This window comes from Accipiter gentilis, chromosome 1, assembly GCF_929443795.1.
Source record: "Accipiter gentilis chromosome 1, bAccGen1.1, whole genome shotgun sequence".
Classification (NCBI taxonomy): domain Eukaryota; kingdom Metazoa; phylum Chordata; class Aves; order Accipitriformes; family Accipitridae; genus Astur; species Astur gentilis.
Genome location: NC_064880.1, coordinates 33,828,849 through 33,845,155, shown reverse-complemented (window position 1 = coordinate 33,845,155; position 16,307 = coordinate 33,828,849). Strand labels below are relative to the sequence as shown.

The 16,307-nt window shown below is 38.3% G+C and overlaps 1 protein-coding gene across 1 annotated transcript in view; it reads left to right on the top strand.

Moving 5' to 3' along the window:
* XIRP2 (xin actin binding repeat containing 2) overlaps positions 1 to 14,831 on the top strand; it is a 29,866-nt gene extending 15,035 nt beyond the window's left edge. Inside the window, exons 5-9 of the mRNA XM_049803604.1 lie at positions 4,261 to 4,368; positions 4,696 to 4,768; positions 5,441 to 5,574; positions 12,607 to 12,740; positions 13,733 to 14,831. Of these exons, the coding sequence (XP_049659561.1) occupies positions 4,261 to 4,368; positions 4,696 to 4,768; positions 5,441 to 5,574; positions 12,607 to 12,740; positions 13,733 to 14,651 (1,368 nt within the window). The 3' untranslated portion in view covers positions 14,652 to 14,831. The remainder of the gene's footprint in view (positions 1 to 4,260; positions 4,369 to 4,695; positions 4,769 to 5,440; positions 5,575 to 12,606; positions 12,741 to 13,732) is intronic.
* The last annotated feature ends 1,476 nt before the right edge of the window (positions 14,832 to 16,307 follow it).

Genomic DNA, 16,307 nt, shown 5'->3' with positions numbered 1-16,307 from the left:
CTCACTACCCAGTGTCAGAAACAAGCCACTTCTGGTGAGTGAGCTGAACCTTCTGCATAGGAAGGATGAGTGGAATATATTGAAAGTATCCGATATTCACTCAACCATATAGTATTGTGTGTCAGGAATGACACAGGTATAGCTACACCTCCTTCATTGAGGGTCATTCCAGACAAATTTTCTATGATTGCTAGTGTAGCAATTACCAATTTTCTAGCAATCACAGAGAATAAGATTGAATAATGTGACAATGTTAGTGAATGATTAAAAACTTATCTTTTTATGAAAACCTTCCGTATACTGCCCAAAACACCCTAAGTATATACATACAACTAAGCAGGGCTGACGAATCATAGAGATGAAGTGCAGATAAGTGAAGTTCTTAGAAGAAATTTCTGGAAGACTCTCACGGTACTGATGCACAGATGATACCATGATAAGAACATAAATAGGTAAAAAAGCATAGCTTTGAAGAAGAAATTAAGATCCACACCAAGTAAATCATCAGTCATTCTATTGCTACTAATTTAGTAACTGAAAATTTAGGCTCACAATCTACTTCCACTGCTGCCTAGAGGGAACTGCAAGTTTCTACATACTGATCATTTAGAACAGTAAGTTCTAAATCTGCCAATACATAAATGATATTATATTAGCCAACTTCCCGCAGAGTTTATATGATGACCATAATGTACCAACAACTAAAAGCAATATTCTTCAAGTGTGGGCGAGTAAAACGCTTTCTTGTGCTTGGACAAGCTTTTGGCCTATTTGATCCCCTTGAACAATATATACATACATAGAATGGTATACATAATTTACGTACATATGCATATAACATAGCATATATATTCTGAGCCTCAAAGCAATTTTATTTTTGAAAGGGAAATTATGTTTTGTCTGTTGTCAGAACAGAAGGAAACTGCAAAAATGTCAACACAAAAAAGCAAAACTTGGTCTAAAATACACAGAACCAGTTACTGAAAATTCAAATCTTGGCACATTTTGCAACAAGAATTCTATCTAAATTATTGCAGCGCAGAGGCACTAAAATTGATGTATGGGCCACTAACATATAAAATGCATGTAGCAGTTACAGTTATTCAGTAACAGAATCTGAATGCCTACATAAAAATGCACTCCTCTAACAAAACATATACAGACTTACTCTCAGATCTACATCTTTATTTTTTAAATAGTATTGTTTTAGATTAAAATGACTTATTATCCAGAGACACAACAGGACACTACACCCTCTGTATTAACTACCATACAGATATGCATGGGAAGGCCAGCAGCCTCCATAAAGGGTGACTTGAAACAAATGGAAGAGAATGGAAGGTGATGAAAGTCTGAAATAAAATGACAGTAAGAAACTGTTTGTGAGATGGCAGCATGCCAACAATCATCCAGCTGACTGTTTTCTGAAGTTCACTCATGATAGAATAGAATAGAATAAACAAAAAGTAATTGAAGGGTGATTCTTGGGCCATGGGAAAAGCAACCATAATAGTTGTCTTTGCACTCCTGCCGCCAAAAATGACTTTGAGTTCTCTGTCTGTCCTGCCCTGCACAGCTGGAGGGGAGCTGTTTCTTCATGACACCACAATGTGGGAACTGGTTGATCAAATAACCTTGCTTGATTTAATAACGTACAGTATGGCAGGAATTGTGTATTCCACAGAAACAAATAAAGGCATCAAATTCCCACAAGCATAACTCTTCACTACTAGTAAATCTAGATCATGATCTTCAGCTGCAGTCCCGCATTAGAGGCATGACTTACCTTGCTTAATAACATAAGAGCAACCTTATCCCATGCAGACCATCAAATAATTCTGCAGAATATTCTCCAAAACCTATGGGGTCTACAAAACATGCCACAAACTCTAATGGGGTAGACTAAATTAAACCTACCTACAGGACATCCTATTCTATATGCAACAGTTGGTTATTACAGAGGGATGAAACCACAGGTCTTCCTGCTGTACATTTGTTTGGAATAATAAACAAGCAGCATTTTACCCTCTGTCACTGGAATTTCCATTAGCCATCTTGACAGACACACAAAATAATGAGAACCTCCAAGTCTCTTTTCCTCCCTGCACGCCCAGAGCAAGGCCATGTAATTATATTGTCAAAATCTGGCCCATAACATTTAAGCTGCATTTTAGACAGCCATAGCTGTTGCATTAAACAATTATAATCTTTTGCAATATGGCAACTACTTCATAAGCAGTACCAAAGTTACAGCAATAAAGCAGTAGTGACATTCAGATTAGATGTGCTTCATGACTACATTAAACCTAATTATATTCCTTTTTAATGCCCCACACCATTCAAAGGACACATAATGACTATCATGAACATATTTTGTGTCTCATGAATGAGCTTTTCCAGTAATGAGAGCTTGACTTACATATCTAAAACATGCACATTAGAACAGAAAAGCATATCTTAAATGAAAAAAGCATATATATGCATAAATATATTGAAAAGTATATCCATATAAAATGAAAAGGCATATTATACATACACCTACACAGTCATTAAACAGAGAATAGATGGGAAAAATTTGCACTTCATTTTCTTTGAACTGCCTCTTTTCAACTTGGTATGGGGTTAGCTCTACGTCACCTCATATTGTGCAGCTCCCTCACAGCTGTTACATGTACAGAACTTGCAAGTGTAAACCATGCTCTGACTTGCTCTCCTCAAGCCTCACCTCACTTTGACAGTTCAAACTTTGCAGTAGATAGGATTAATTTTGACACTGGTAACACACTGAATTGTTTACTGGGCCAGTAACCAGAAAATTTATTCTACCTTTTGTTCTTATGATTTTAATTCATCTTATAGTTGAAACAGATGATATGGCAGCACAGAGGTGGAAGAGAATTCCTAAAGCCCACCAAGAGGATTCTTATTGTTTCTCTGCCATAGAACCTGAGCCCTCGCTGCCTACTATATGGTAGAAATTATAGGCCAGGCAGTCAATGTTCCCCATGCAGCAGAAACGTTAGTGGTGATGCAAGCAATTTACACATCCTTAGTTTGAAGGTGGAATAAATCCCATAAATATATGCTTTGTCATGGGATGACTAAGGGAGAGACCTAATTTCTTGCTCCACAATAGCTGGATTTCAAGGAGGTGCCAGGATTTGAGATGCAGGAAGCTTACAGCTCTCTGTTGCACTATATGTATAGTAGCAATCTCAGAAACACAGTGCTGCCTCCATTCACATTACGTTGAACACTTGGGAAGCTCTTGCTGGAGGCACCAGAAGATCCTTCCGTTTTAAAGCTTATTATCAGGAGAAACTAATAGGCAAACTTCCTTCTCATAAAGGAAGAGGAAAATTTAATTTGACATGAGTGAAATTATTTGTTAGATGTCTCTGTGTGCATACTAGTGTGCAAGACAGAGGAAGCACAGAACTGCTATCTTAATAATATCAATCCTTAGGATTTATTTCTTCTAATCACTAAATCTCAAAGTACTCCATGGACACAGGTAATGTGATGTAACATGGGTTCTGTGACAGGCTTTAAATAAGAGAACAAATCACCACCAGAATCTGGAGTCAAACTAAACATAGATAACTTCAGAAATTAGTTTACACAAGTATCTTGGACAGTGCTTTAAACTCTCAACAATATGCCCTGTTCATTACACTGCAGTTGTCAGACTTGGAGATACAATGCTAGCCTGTATATTTTATAGGATTTTCTATAAAATATGACCTATAGCCCATAGGTCATATTTTTCAGAACTGCAATTCAGCATGATTTTTGCATTGGAAAAGCTGTATAAAGCATATGCAGGAAGTCAGCATCTCTTATGTAGACATATTATGATACTTCCTTTCACAAAGTTGCATTAGCCTCATGCCCACTGATAGGTAACAAGTTGATGGCATAGCACGTAAAGCCAGAACCAGTCTTTCTAGTCACCTTTGTCCCCTTCCAGTCTAATTATACATTGTACCTATTCATGCAGCTTTCCATATCTGCTGGTCAAAGTCTGGCTGCAGTAACAGAAATGACTTGACATCTTCTGTGTTATAAAAAAGCCTGTTCCTATTTTTATGGCAACAAATATCAATCATAATAATAACAGTACTCTGCTGCAAAATGACTGTTCTAGTTACACCACTTACATTAGAATTTATTTGTGAAAGCCCTTCACAGGGAAAAAAAAAAAGAAAAATCCAATTTACTATTAGCTGTCAATGTGCAATTATTTTTATTTGTCTTTAGGAAACATCAAGTGGCAGTCAGCATGCGGTATCAAGCAGCATCAGGGAAGCTGAGTGCAATAAAATGACCTCCAAAGAAAGTCAGACAGAAACCTCTCAAACACAAGAGGTAACTGTATCAACTAATAATCATGTCATTGGACAATTATACTGATGCTGATACATACCTATCTGCTTTGCTTCTTCCTCCTTTACCACTTGGTACACCAAGATTTGGATGTTCTGCTGATAGCCTCCCTCATTAGGCAGTGCATAACAATTTTTTATAGGTGTTTTATTAAATGTTTTTAATTTATTATTGTTTTAACATGGTAATTAATTAAGTTTCCATTCATATTTTTCTTTGATGTAACATTTTAAATACACTTGCAGAAGTATGGGAAATTCCTGAAGTATTGCACTAAATCCTGTAGTAAAGTGAAGGTTTTGTGCACAGGTTTCTCATCACGAGCAAGTTACTCATGAGATAAAAATGCCTTCTACGTTCACTCAGCACACTGATGAAACAGGTAAGAAGTGGCATGAGAATAAAGGCTCACAAAGGAGCAATGGCAGATGTCTTTACTCACACAAATGTACCACTCTTAGCATACGAACCTGAAAATGCACATCACTGAATTCTCAGCAAAGCACATTCATTGAATTCAATGGGACTTAAGAAACAAGTTTAGAATTCAGTATGGAGAGATGGCTTTTGCAAAAGGAGGTCGTTTAAAATATGCACTCAGTTGCTTGAAAGAACTGGGGACCTGAAGAATTGTCTGAAAACAGGCAAACACTAGCCCATCTATATACAAAATTGTGGATGAGAAAGGTTTAATTTATAGCTGAACTGCACAGCCTTGCAGAATATGACCACAGTGCTAAGACACTGATGCTGCTGCAGTTTAGTACTGGTAGTAGAATTCATGCATTATATTCTCCCACAGACCCCAGTCAACCTTTAGCCCTGCCACACCACTCAGGTATGGCAAAACAGTAGGTGATAATGTGTCCCTCAACAACTATTATGTCATTCTCTCCATGGATTTCTGTTCACGATCGAGTGAGTCTCTAAACTTCTGCAAGGCTAACTACAATTTTTCTAATGTAATAATATTTTATAATTCACTGATAAAGCAAATTTCATAAAATGCTGGGTGGAAGAAAAATGATCTTTGTTACTCTTCTTCCCATTGCAGTAATCAATGCAGCTCAGAATGAAGAGCTCCCAAAGACTGTAACACAGATTTTAAAACAGCAGATTGAAAGGACAGCTCAGGAAAAGGCTGTTCACTCTGACAGAGAGACTGCAATACCTGCAAAAGAAGTAAAGGTCTGTGTTTTTAATATGAGGGATCTTTCTTTATGCAAATTAGAAGTGATGAAGTTAAGACATTGGTCCATCATGCAGTCTGAATTTCTGGTTTGACTGTGATTAAAAATGTAACCTACGAAAGTGGTGGGAATATATGGACTTTAGGAATTAAGTGCACATAACATAATATGAAGTACATTAGAAGGCTCAACAAGTACTTACAGTAAGTGACAAACACAATTAAAAGTAGACCTTTATAAAAATTTTTGCATTCCTGTCCTCCTCTGCTGAATAGTCTCCTTTTTCCCTGTTGTGAATCTGTAAATATGTATAATTTCTGTCACCACAGATTCTCAGAAGCATAGAAAATGTCGCTTTCAGAAGAAATGAAAATGAGCATAAGCTACTGCATAACTTCACATTATGCTTATAATGCAAGGTCTGCATTTGTTGCAGCAAAACCTACAAGACTGCTCAATCATCATTTTGCATTTTGTATGAATTCTGCATTTCTTTTCACATATATTCTATGGTGCAAATAGCACAGCTCTTAGTTCAAAAGATTGGGTTTATGCATTCTGAGCAATAGCTGATGGATTGTGTCTTTCCAGATCATATTATAATCCTATTGCTTGGATCCTTGCAGAACTAGCTTTTGTGAAGAATAGAAAAATTGTTTTATGTTACTCTACTTTAAAAAAAAAAACAAAAAACAAACCCTTTTTTTCCCTAAAGATGGAAAATACATACCAGGAAATTACATTGCCTTCAACAGTTAGTTCATCTTCTACTGCTACTACTTCAGAAATCAGACTACAGGAAACTTCTACACCAAGGGAAAAACAGGAAGGAACTGCTACATCTGCAATGGTTTGCTCCAGATTCTATGAATATGGAAGCACAGAAAAGTTTTCCTTGACAGCAACTTCCCAGTCCACTGAATTGTCCAGCTCTCCAACAAAGCCCACTGTCTCCCCAGATCTGTACTCAAAGCAAAGCAATTTATGTGAACCAAGATGTTTATGCACATGTTTCCACTCACAATTAAGAAAACGCTTAGAGAAACATTATCTGAATGAAACTTCTAATATTTTATCTGGTGAATCTGAAACACAGAGCATGATGTCAGATGTGCAGCAGGCTAGATATGGCTTTGCCTTCATTATTCAGGTGTTCACAAGACCAGAAAAACAATGCTTAGAGTGGCATGAAATCTGGAGAGGAGAGGTCCTCTCTACAAGATGGGTCTTTGAGAACCAGCCTTTCGTTCCGATTAAAGATGACCCTCCAGACCCAGACAAAGCTAGAAGCATTGCAGACCAGGAAACCACTGGAGCTGGAAATGTTAAATACATAGCCGGGCTGTTTCAGACCCAGCCTCTTGGTGCACTTTGTGCACGTGCTCCATTCTCCGCAGGAACTATGGACAAGGCTTTTGCATTAGTTAGAGGAGGTATTTGCGCAGTCACATGGATGTTTGACATGCAGACACTAGACTCTACAAATAAAAATTATCAAAATGAGGAACAAATATCAGATGAAACTTACATCCGAGAAGGTTCTAGTGGTGCTGTAAAGACTCTGAGGCACATGCTGGAAGCACAGAACCTGGATAAACTTGGGCAGCTCAACTCAGTGGATGCCCTCAACTTGTTGCAGCTGAGGTCTGAGCTGAAAGAGCTTAAAGAAAACATGAAGAGAAGCATAAAATATTTTGAACCTCAGCCATTGTCTGTTACCAGAGACAACTTTGGTCAAAGACTGGAGAATGAAGCTGTCCATAGAGAAGATGCTGAAAAGAGGCATGGCAGAATAGCAGCTGCATTTGAAACCTGTGACCAGCAATGACCTGGTGGAAATTAAAGTGGTACATGGAATCTCAGTGGAGGAAAACACAAGCAGTGCTGTGCACAAGGCAAAACAGTTGAAACACAGCCTTGGCACACAGAGGAGTCAGGGGAACTAAGTCCAGCTGAAACATCATCACAAAAATCAAACCAGCAAGATCAAGGTCCTGCACAAGATGCAGCAGCCCCTGTAACACCACAGCAAAGCACACTTTCCAATTCCAAATTTGATGGCAATGATACACATGTAGTACAAAAATACTATGTAGGAATTTAAATAGATGTCCAGAAGGCTGAGAAGCTGAAGACACAGGAATGGTTGTGAAAGCCTCTAGCTACTATCTCTTCCACCATTATGAGCATTAACGCTACAAGAGCTATCCTGAAGAATTATATAGAGCAAAATAAAAAGATACTAAAAATAGATATTAAAATTAAAATAGCATTACTGCTGTATTTGAGAAATATTAACATGCTAGAAAATGTGCACAGAATACACCTGACTTCTCATGCTTAAAATTAATGCAACATCCTCTTAACTGAGGTAAAATGTTGCCCATATAAAATAGTTCTAGAGATAAAATAATGGTCATGTTTTGTGCTCATCTGGTTTTTGTTTATTAAAGCACAAGATATGACTTAAGACAAAGTGAACTACATTTTGAAGGATTTCCTGTTTGAGTAAAATTACTAAGACAGTTTACAAATTAACATGCAATTTTAAATTTTTTTCTGCTATTTCCTGCTGGGTGATTTTAATAGTTGATACAGACCTAGTCTGAATTAAGGCAGCAAACCCATTTACCTGATGTCAGTGTCCAGGTTTCACATCACTAAGGAGTAGAGCTACTCAGTGTCCCTCAAAAAGCTAAGCCTGTTATTTGTTTCACATTGAAGTAAACTTTTTAAATATATGAAGTATGTAAATATATATATGATTATTTATATATAAATATGAAGTAAACATTGAAAATAAAACATGCCTTCCTTCTCATGGTGTATGTGTTACTTAAAAAATATATTAAATTAGTATTTAGATTGCACAGTTATGCATTTGAAACTTAGAAAATATTACATATGCTATTGCATGATGGACATCAATGTTCTCCTTTTGTGCATCTTGTCCTGTTTTTGGCTGGGATGGAGTTAACTGTCTTCCTAGTAGCTGGTACAGTGCCATGTTTTGAGTTCAGTATGCAAAGAATGTTGATAACACTGATGTTTTCAGTTGTTGTTCAGTAGTGTTTAGACTATAGTCAAGGATTTTCAGCTTCTCATGCCCAGCCAGGGCACAAGAAGTTGGCACAGGACACAACCAGGGCACCTGACCCAAAATGGCCAATGGTGTATTCCATACCATGGGACATCACATCTAGTATAGGAACTGGGAAGGGGGGGGCGGGGAATCGCCACTCGGGGACTGGCGGGGTGTCGGTCGGCGGGTGGTGAGCAATTGCCCTGCGCATCATTTGTACATTCCAATCCTTTTATTACTACTGTTGTCATTTTATTAGTGTTATAATTATCATTATTAGTTTCTTCTTTTTTGTTCTATTAAACGGTTCTTAACTCAGCAGTTTTACTTCTTTTTTCCCCGATTTTCTCCCCCATTCCACTGGATGGGGGGGAGTGAGTGAGCGGCTGCATGGTGCTTAGTTGCTGGCTGGGGTTAAACCACAACACATCTATTTTGGGCACTGAATATGGATGGGATCCTGTAGGAAAACCAGCTGTTACCATAGCTTTAGCCATTTGAAATACATGAACAGAATGGTGATGCTTGAATGGCAATGAAAATGGCAGAACAAAGCTGAACGCTCCTGTACCTGCATAACTCCTAAACAGAAAGCTCTGCTTTTGTTTTCCCAACTCTGTGCACTAAGAAGAGAAGGGTGCTACCTCTGTTCATGCTAGAAGCAGAATTAAACATGAGTGTCTTGTGAGCCTGTAAAATGAGGCACAGTCTGGTGGTAGTCCAACAAAATACTTCATGTGGTGGGCTGGCTGCCATCTCAGTCCACACCCAGTCAGTCGCTTGCTCGCTCACTCACTCCCCCACAGTGGGATGGGAGGAAGAATCAGAAGAGCAAAAAGCAAGAAAACCTGTGGGCAGAGGTAGAGACAGTTTAACAGGTGAAGCAAAGCTGGGGCGCAAGCAAAGCAAAGTAAGGAATTGATTCACTACTGCCCATCAGCAGGCAGATGTTTAACCACTTCCTGGAAAGCAAGGCCTCAACGTGCACAACTGTTACTTAGGAAGACAGATACCATAGCTCTGAACGTCCCCTCTTCCTCCTCCTTTCCCTCAGCTTTTATTGATGAGTGTGATGTCACATGGTATGGAATATCCCTCTGGTCAGTTGGGATCAGCTGTCTTGGTTGTGTCCTTTCTCGGCTTCTTGCCGCTTGGGGCGGGAAGTGGGGTCAGAGTGGGAGGGAGAAAAGGCCTTGACACTGTGCAAGTGCTGTTCAGCAATAGCTAAAACATTGGTGTGTTATCAACACTTCAGCCACAAAACCAAAACGTAGCACCATATGAGCTGCTGTGAAGAAAAAAACATCCTAGACGGTCTTGGTATACTTAAGCATGTTACCAGTACCAGTAGAATACTGAATTCTCTATATGGTCACGCCTCTGGATTTCATTTTGGATCTCTTCTGTCTGGTAAATATTTATGATTTCAAATAGTAAGCCAGTCTTTCTCTCACTGATTTTGTAGGACTGTTCATGTGTGGTGGGTTGACCTGCCAGACCCCCACCCAGCCACTCTCATTTGCCCTCCTCAACAAGGCAGGGAGAGAAGATAGGATGAAAAAGCTCATGGGACAAAATAAAGACAGGGAGATCACTTACCAATTACTTTCACAGGCAAAATAGACTTGACTTGGGTAAAATTAATTTAATTTATTACCAATTAAAATAAATTTAGATGGCAAGAAACAAACACTAAAACACCTCCCCTCCTGCCCCCTGTTTCCCAGACTCAACTTTACCCCTTCACTCCTGATTCTTCTACCTCCTCCCCCTGCCCCCAGCAGCACAGAGGGGATGGGGAATGGTGAATGGTGGGGCTGGGTTCAGTCCAGACCAGTTCCTCTCTGCTGCTCATTCCTCCTCATGCTTTTCCCCTGCTCCAGTGTGGCCCTCCACAGGCTGTAGTTCCTTCTGGGAATACCCACCTGCTCCAGTGCGGTGTCCTCCACAGGCTGCAGTGTGGATATCTGCTCCAGCGTGGTCCTCTCCACAGGCTGCAGGGAAATACCTGCTCCGCTCATCTCCTCAGCAGGCTTCAGGGGAATCTTTGCTGTGGTGCCTCCTCCCCTCCATCTTCTCTGACCTTGGTGTTCACGGGGTTGTTGTCACACTTCTTCCTCTCAGTCCTCACTGCACATGCACCATTTTGTCCCTTCCTGAATACCTTTTCCCGGAGGCACCACCAGCATGGCTGAGGGGCTCAGCTGTGCCCTGGGGGGGGTGCGCTGGAGCCAGCTGGAACCGGGCGCGTCCAGCACAGGGCAGCCCCGGCCTCTCCTCACATAGGCTGCCTCTGCAGCCCCCCAGCTGCCAGAACTTTGCCACTGACACCCAATACATCATTAATTTTCATGAAGATGAATACTGGCTCCACTATTCAGTCCTGGAAGTTACTTTGGGATAAACTTCCCTTAAATTCCCTCTTTCTCTTTGTTTTTCTTCTCCCTTGACTGTTGCCTTCTGAGGCACACTATCAACTATCCAACTAAATGAAGTCTAGGCATCCAGTGAGACAGTTTTCCAGGAGACGTCACCTTTTTTTCCCCTCCCAATTACCTTATCCCTTTCTGTATCACAAAGCTCATGCCTTTCCTTTCCTCCCTCTCTGCATCCAGAATACTTGCGTACCTAAGAATATTACGCTGATTCCTTATGTTTGGCTCACACCGCCAAGCCCAAGCAGTCCGTGCCTAGTGAGGCGGGAGGCATGTCCGCAACAGGGCACTCCACACCTGCCCAGCCTCTCTCTTTGTCAGCCTGTCCGGAGACTAAGCTGAGGCTACATGTGATGCTTTCTATTCATGACCAACAGTTCTTTGGGGGATTTTTTTGCTTGTTTGTTTTTGCTGGTGGTTTATTCTTTTTGCAAGTTCTACGTTATTTTGAAGATATTTAATTTTCAGCATTCTTCACAGCTGTCATTATGGGCACTAGAGATATGTGGCAACTAAAGCTGTAGTTATAAAATCTACATCACTTTCTGTCTTGATTTGTGAATTGCTATAAAGTCAATACCAGCAGGCAAATCGGAAACAGACAGAATGCTGAAAGGGGCCAAATTTTCTGCTGATGTCAAGGGCCATTACTATCGTCAATGGAGATATTATACAATCAATTATTTGGTCCACCCTATTTGTCTTTGTCTGCTGGTATGGTGTTCATAGCAATTCAGAAATCAAGACAGAAGAGGAGCATGCATTTTTCCAAGCCCAGCAGATTGTCCATTATTTCCTTCTGCCCCTTACTGGTACAAAATAAACCTTCTATTCATGCTTTGTACTTTGCAGGGAACTAGTTTCCTTTATAATTAATTATACTTCATAAAAGAAAGGATTTGATATAGTTCACTAATATAATTGTAGCTAACTCAGTCTTAAAAATTAACTGAAGAAAGTATCAGGTCTGAAAATGAAAATTGTAAAAATCACAGATAATTATGTCCATAGCATATCTGGACCATATGAGTGTACAGTCTGCAGGTCACCACAAAAGTGGAACTCCCTGATGTGCTTCTGGCATGATTAAGCAAAACTTCCTCATTCGAATTTCAAACATCTGCCCTTGTTTACTGATCTCTAAATCACATCGTATACTCAAAGATTATACATACATTATACTAAATTCCACTTATACCAGTAAACCTTTTACTATGCTATCTCATTTCACAAAATAAATAGTTATTACAAATAAATGGGAAATATTGTACCTGGTGCAGTGAAGTGGGTAGTCCTTTCAAATATATAGATTTCTGAAAAGGGAAAGGCGAGTAGTTTTTCACTTTCAAAGCATTACTGTTAGTTGAACAAAAATGAAGCCCTAAAATTGACAGCTGAGATACCAGTTAATGAATAAAGAAAACTACAGTTTTAACAAAACATATGGATGGTTAAAAATAAATCATAATATGTGGCTTAAACTAACTTGTAACTTTTTAATATGTGGTTCTAGAAACTGCAGATTCAGGAAAATGAAACGTGCAGACTCTGTCAACAGAGGGTTTACCCAATGGAATGCCTGGTTGCCGACCAGCAAAATTTTCATAAATCGTGCTTCCGATGTCACCACTGTGGCAGTCAATTAAGGTAAGAAGTAACTGCATGTTCACTCATAGAACTCTGCAACTGAATATAAATACAGCTGGTGAAATTATTTTCAACCTGGCTATTCAGCCTGTAGGATGTTTGGTTGACAGGGAGGTAACCTGGCTTTCCCATTTCTTCTCTGCTACTGACATCTCTACCATGACGTGGAACAAGTCCTTTAAATTCTCTAAAGAACTGCTTCATCGCACTACCTTCCACATTCTCCTGCATATTACTTCCTACTCATTGCTCCAGACCTTCAGTAGAGCTCATGAACCACAAGCAGTAGATACAGAAACTTTGGTGGAATTTAAGACATCTGAATGCAGATCAAATTTTCTCTCACTTTTCCTCATCCATAAAATGAATGATGATGGTTCTTTGCATTAGCAAACCACTCTTGCAACCTTTATATGAAATGAAGTATTTATTGCTCTATCAGACTGCAAAGGCTAACAGTTCTGATCTTAACACCTTTGAGGTTAGTTACACACATCTCCTTTACTTCATTTAGGAGCAGAATCCAAACATAAACGCAAATTTCTGTAATTTGCAAAAAGGCCAAAGAAAATTGGCACTGCATTTTCTCCACCTATTTTGTAGAAAAATAGAGGATTGGGTCTTTACTATGATGAAGAAAAAGGTACCAACAACCCTGAAGTGCTGTAGAACATTCCTGTCTGAAGCCTATGCTCTGCAACAACTGAATAAGTTTACGTTCTTTCTTAAATTGCAAAGCATGACTCTTCTCCTTCATTTTCACTTTGAAATTGTATGGGAATTTGCAATTAAAGATTTTAGATAATTTTTTTTTTTTTTGGGGGGGGGGGGTTGTCAGAATTGGCCAATACATTGAATTTGCTCTCTTTTTGCTCTTCCTTTCTTTATATATACTGTCATGTAAGGGTACTTGACATACCAAGTCAAGTGTAAAATTCACAGTAGGTTTATGATATGTAAAAGTATAAAACAAATTTTCTTCCATTCGGCAGCTTGGGAAATTATGCATCTCTCCATGGAAAAATATATTGTAAACCCCATTTTAAACAACTTTTCAAATCAAAAGGAAATTATGATGAAGGTTTTGGACACAAGCAGCATAAAGAATTATGGAAAATGAAAGATCAATGTAGCTCAGTTGGTAATATTAATGCTGAAGAAACAAATCCCATTAATAGTTTACCTGTTGATCCTAAACCAATTACAGAAATTGATCAAGACTTGTACTCAGGTACTGAAGGTACTCATCCTGATATTTTGGATAATAATCTGAAAAAATCCACAGAAAGAGGTAAATTAAAGATGACATGGCCTCCTTCAACAGACAACACAACACCTAAGAAAACATTTTCTATTGAAGAAGTGGCTAAAGTAAATAAGCCAAAGTGGCCCCCAGAAGGTTTTGCTCAAGAAGGTTCTACTTTACATACAAATAAATCTCTGGGCAATAAAAAGGATCCTCAGGAAAAAAATGCTGAGAGAGAGCAAAATAAAAATAACACTGCAAATACACAAAATCAACACTCATCCTTTAGCTCTCTGTCTGAAAAAGAAGCTACAAATATCTGTAAAGCAAAGAAAAATGAAGAAGGAAATAAGGGAACAGATGAGGAAGCTGGGAACGTGCAAGATAAGCTGAATAAAACAGGAGGATCACAGAAAAGGGAGGAAAGTGGAAAGGATACTAATGAAGGTGATAATGTAATTGCGCATAGTGCTGGGAAGGAGCAAAAGAAAAAAATTAATGAAACCGATGATTCAGAAGTTGTACAGGTTACTAACATTGACGATGTAACAGTACAAAAGAATCACAAAGAATTCTGCTTGAATAACAATAACAATAATGCCACTTTTTCACATCTAAACATTTGTAGGCAGGAGACACTCTCTCAGCTACGTCTAACCCAATGACAGCATTAAGTCATGCAATTTGCACTGTATCGCAGCATGCCTTTGCAAAGCTGGAAAATTGGTCTGGAAATGAAGAAATATTTGAGATACAGTATCACTAGAATAGTTCTCATGATATTTGTGTAACTGTTTCATGGGATGAACAGAACTCAAAAGATGAAGATGCTGTTACCTCTAATAGTCTTGCTCAATTTAATAATGATGCCACTTGTCAGAAGTCTTGTACTAATAGCACATTAGTTTTAAAGGAGGCAACTAATACAACATTCCCCGTTGATACTGAGTTGGTATGCATTGGAGAAGAATCAAAACACGACAAAAAACTTAAATACTATTTTATCTGACACTCTGAAAACATCTTGTCTTAAAAAAGGCAACCTGGTTTTAAACTGTGGTCTAATAGACTGTGTAGATATAACTAAAAATTCCAGCAGCCCATATTCAAAAGAACATGGGAATTATGATACAGAACTGAATGGTATTAATGCCTGTCAAGGAAGTGAAATAATCAACGTGTCAAAGAATGACATAAACACAAGCTTAGATTTACTGAGCTCAAGATATAAAGCTGTTCCATCATTCCAAGGCAAGAAAGTCAAGTTCAAACAGCTCACTGTAGAAGAACAAATTAAAAGAAATAGATTCTATGATGAAAATGAATAAAACAGCTAAATGACCAGCTACATCTGTCACTCATTATAAAGTATGTCATAAACAGGTATTTCTTCAGTCCAGTTATTTTAGTCCTTCTTGAAGAATTTAATATCTAGAGATTAGATATGAAAATTTGTATTATATACTGTCATCTACTCAGACTTTATTTACTTAGTTTATATTTAAGGCAATGAAGATGCATAAAATAGAATTTTTTTCAGTCTGTAATTAAAACAGCTTCACTATGTTCCTGAACATTGCAAGAAATATTTTACCACATAACTGTCCTGCAAAAACATAATAATTCACTTTTACAATTTAGCATTTGTAACAAATCCAGATGTGAAACACCTGGGGTACACAAAACAAGAAAAAATATTCCCATAGGTTTTTTCTTATGTATCATTATTATTATTAGGGTAACTGAGCTGTTGCTCCATGACATATTATGTACATTTGTTGTGTTAGCTCATACTAGAAGATTTGGGTTTTGGTTGGGTTTTAGGGAAGTTGGGGTTTTTGGTTTTGTTTTGTTTTGTTTTTTTGGTTTTGGGGGTTTTTTTGGGGGGTGCAATATCATGCAGTAGTTAGTCTGAAAAGGACTCATTACTGAATAGTAACCACAACTGGTTGGTGAATAGTACTGTTTTGCTATATTCCTAGAGCTGCTACTATGGCATTATATTGTATGACAGGGAAAAAAAAAAAAAGTGTGTAAATTTTAACACAGGATAAAAACAAATATCCTAGGCAGAACAGGAACAAAGTTTAGGAACACTGGCCAATTAAGACTAGTGGTTGTTTCAGTAACTAATTCAAAGTTATTTTAACTGAAGCAGCTCTCCAGTTTCATATTTAAACCTGTACAAACTTATGCAGATTTAGCACTTTTTTCCTTAACATGTTTATGGATTAACATTTGCTCTCTTAACACTATACCAGTTTGCATGAAACAGCAACATACCGTTTAACTGTTGACAATGCATAATAAAAAAGCACTTT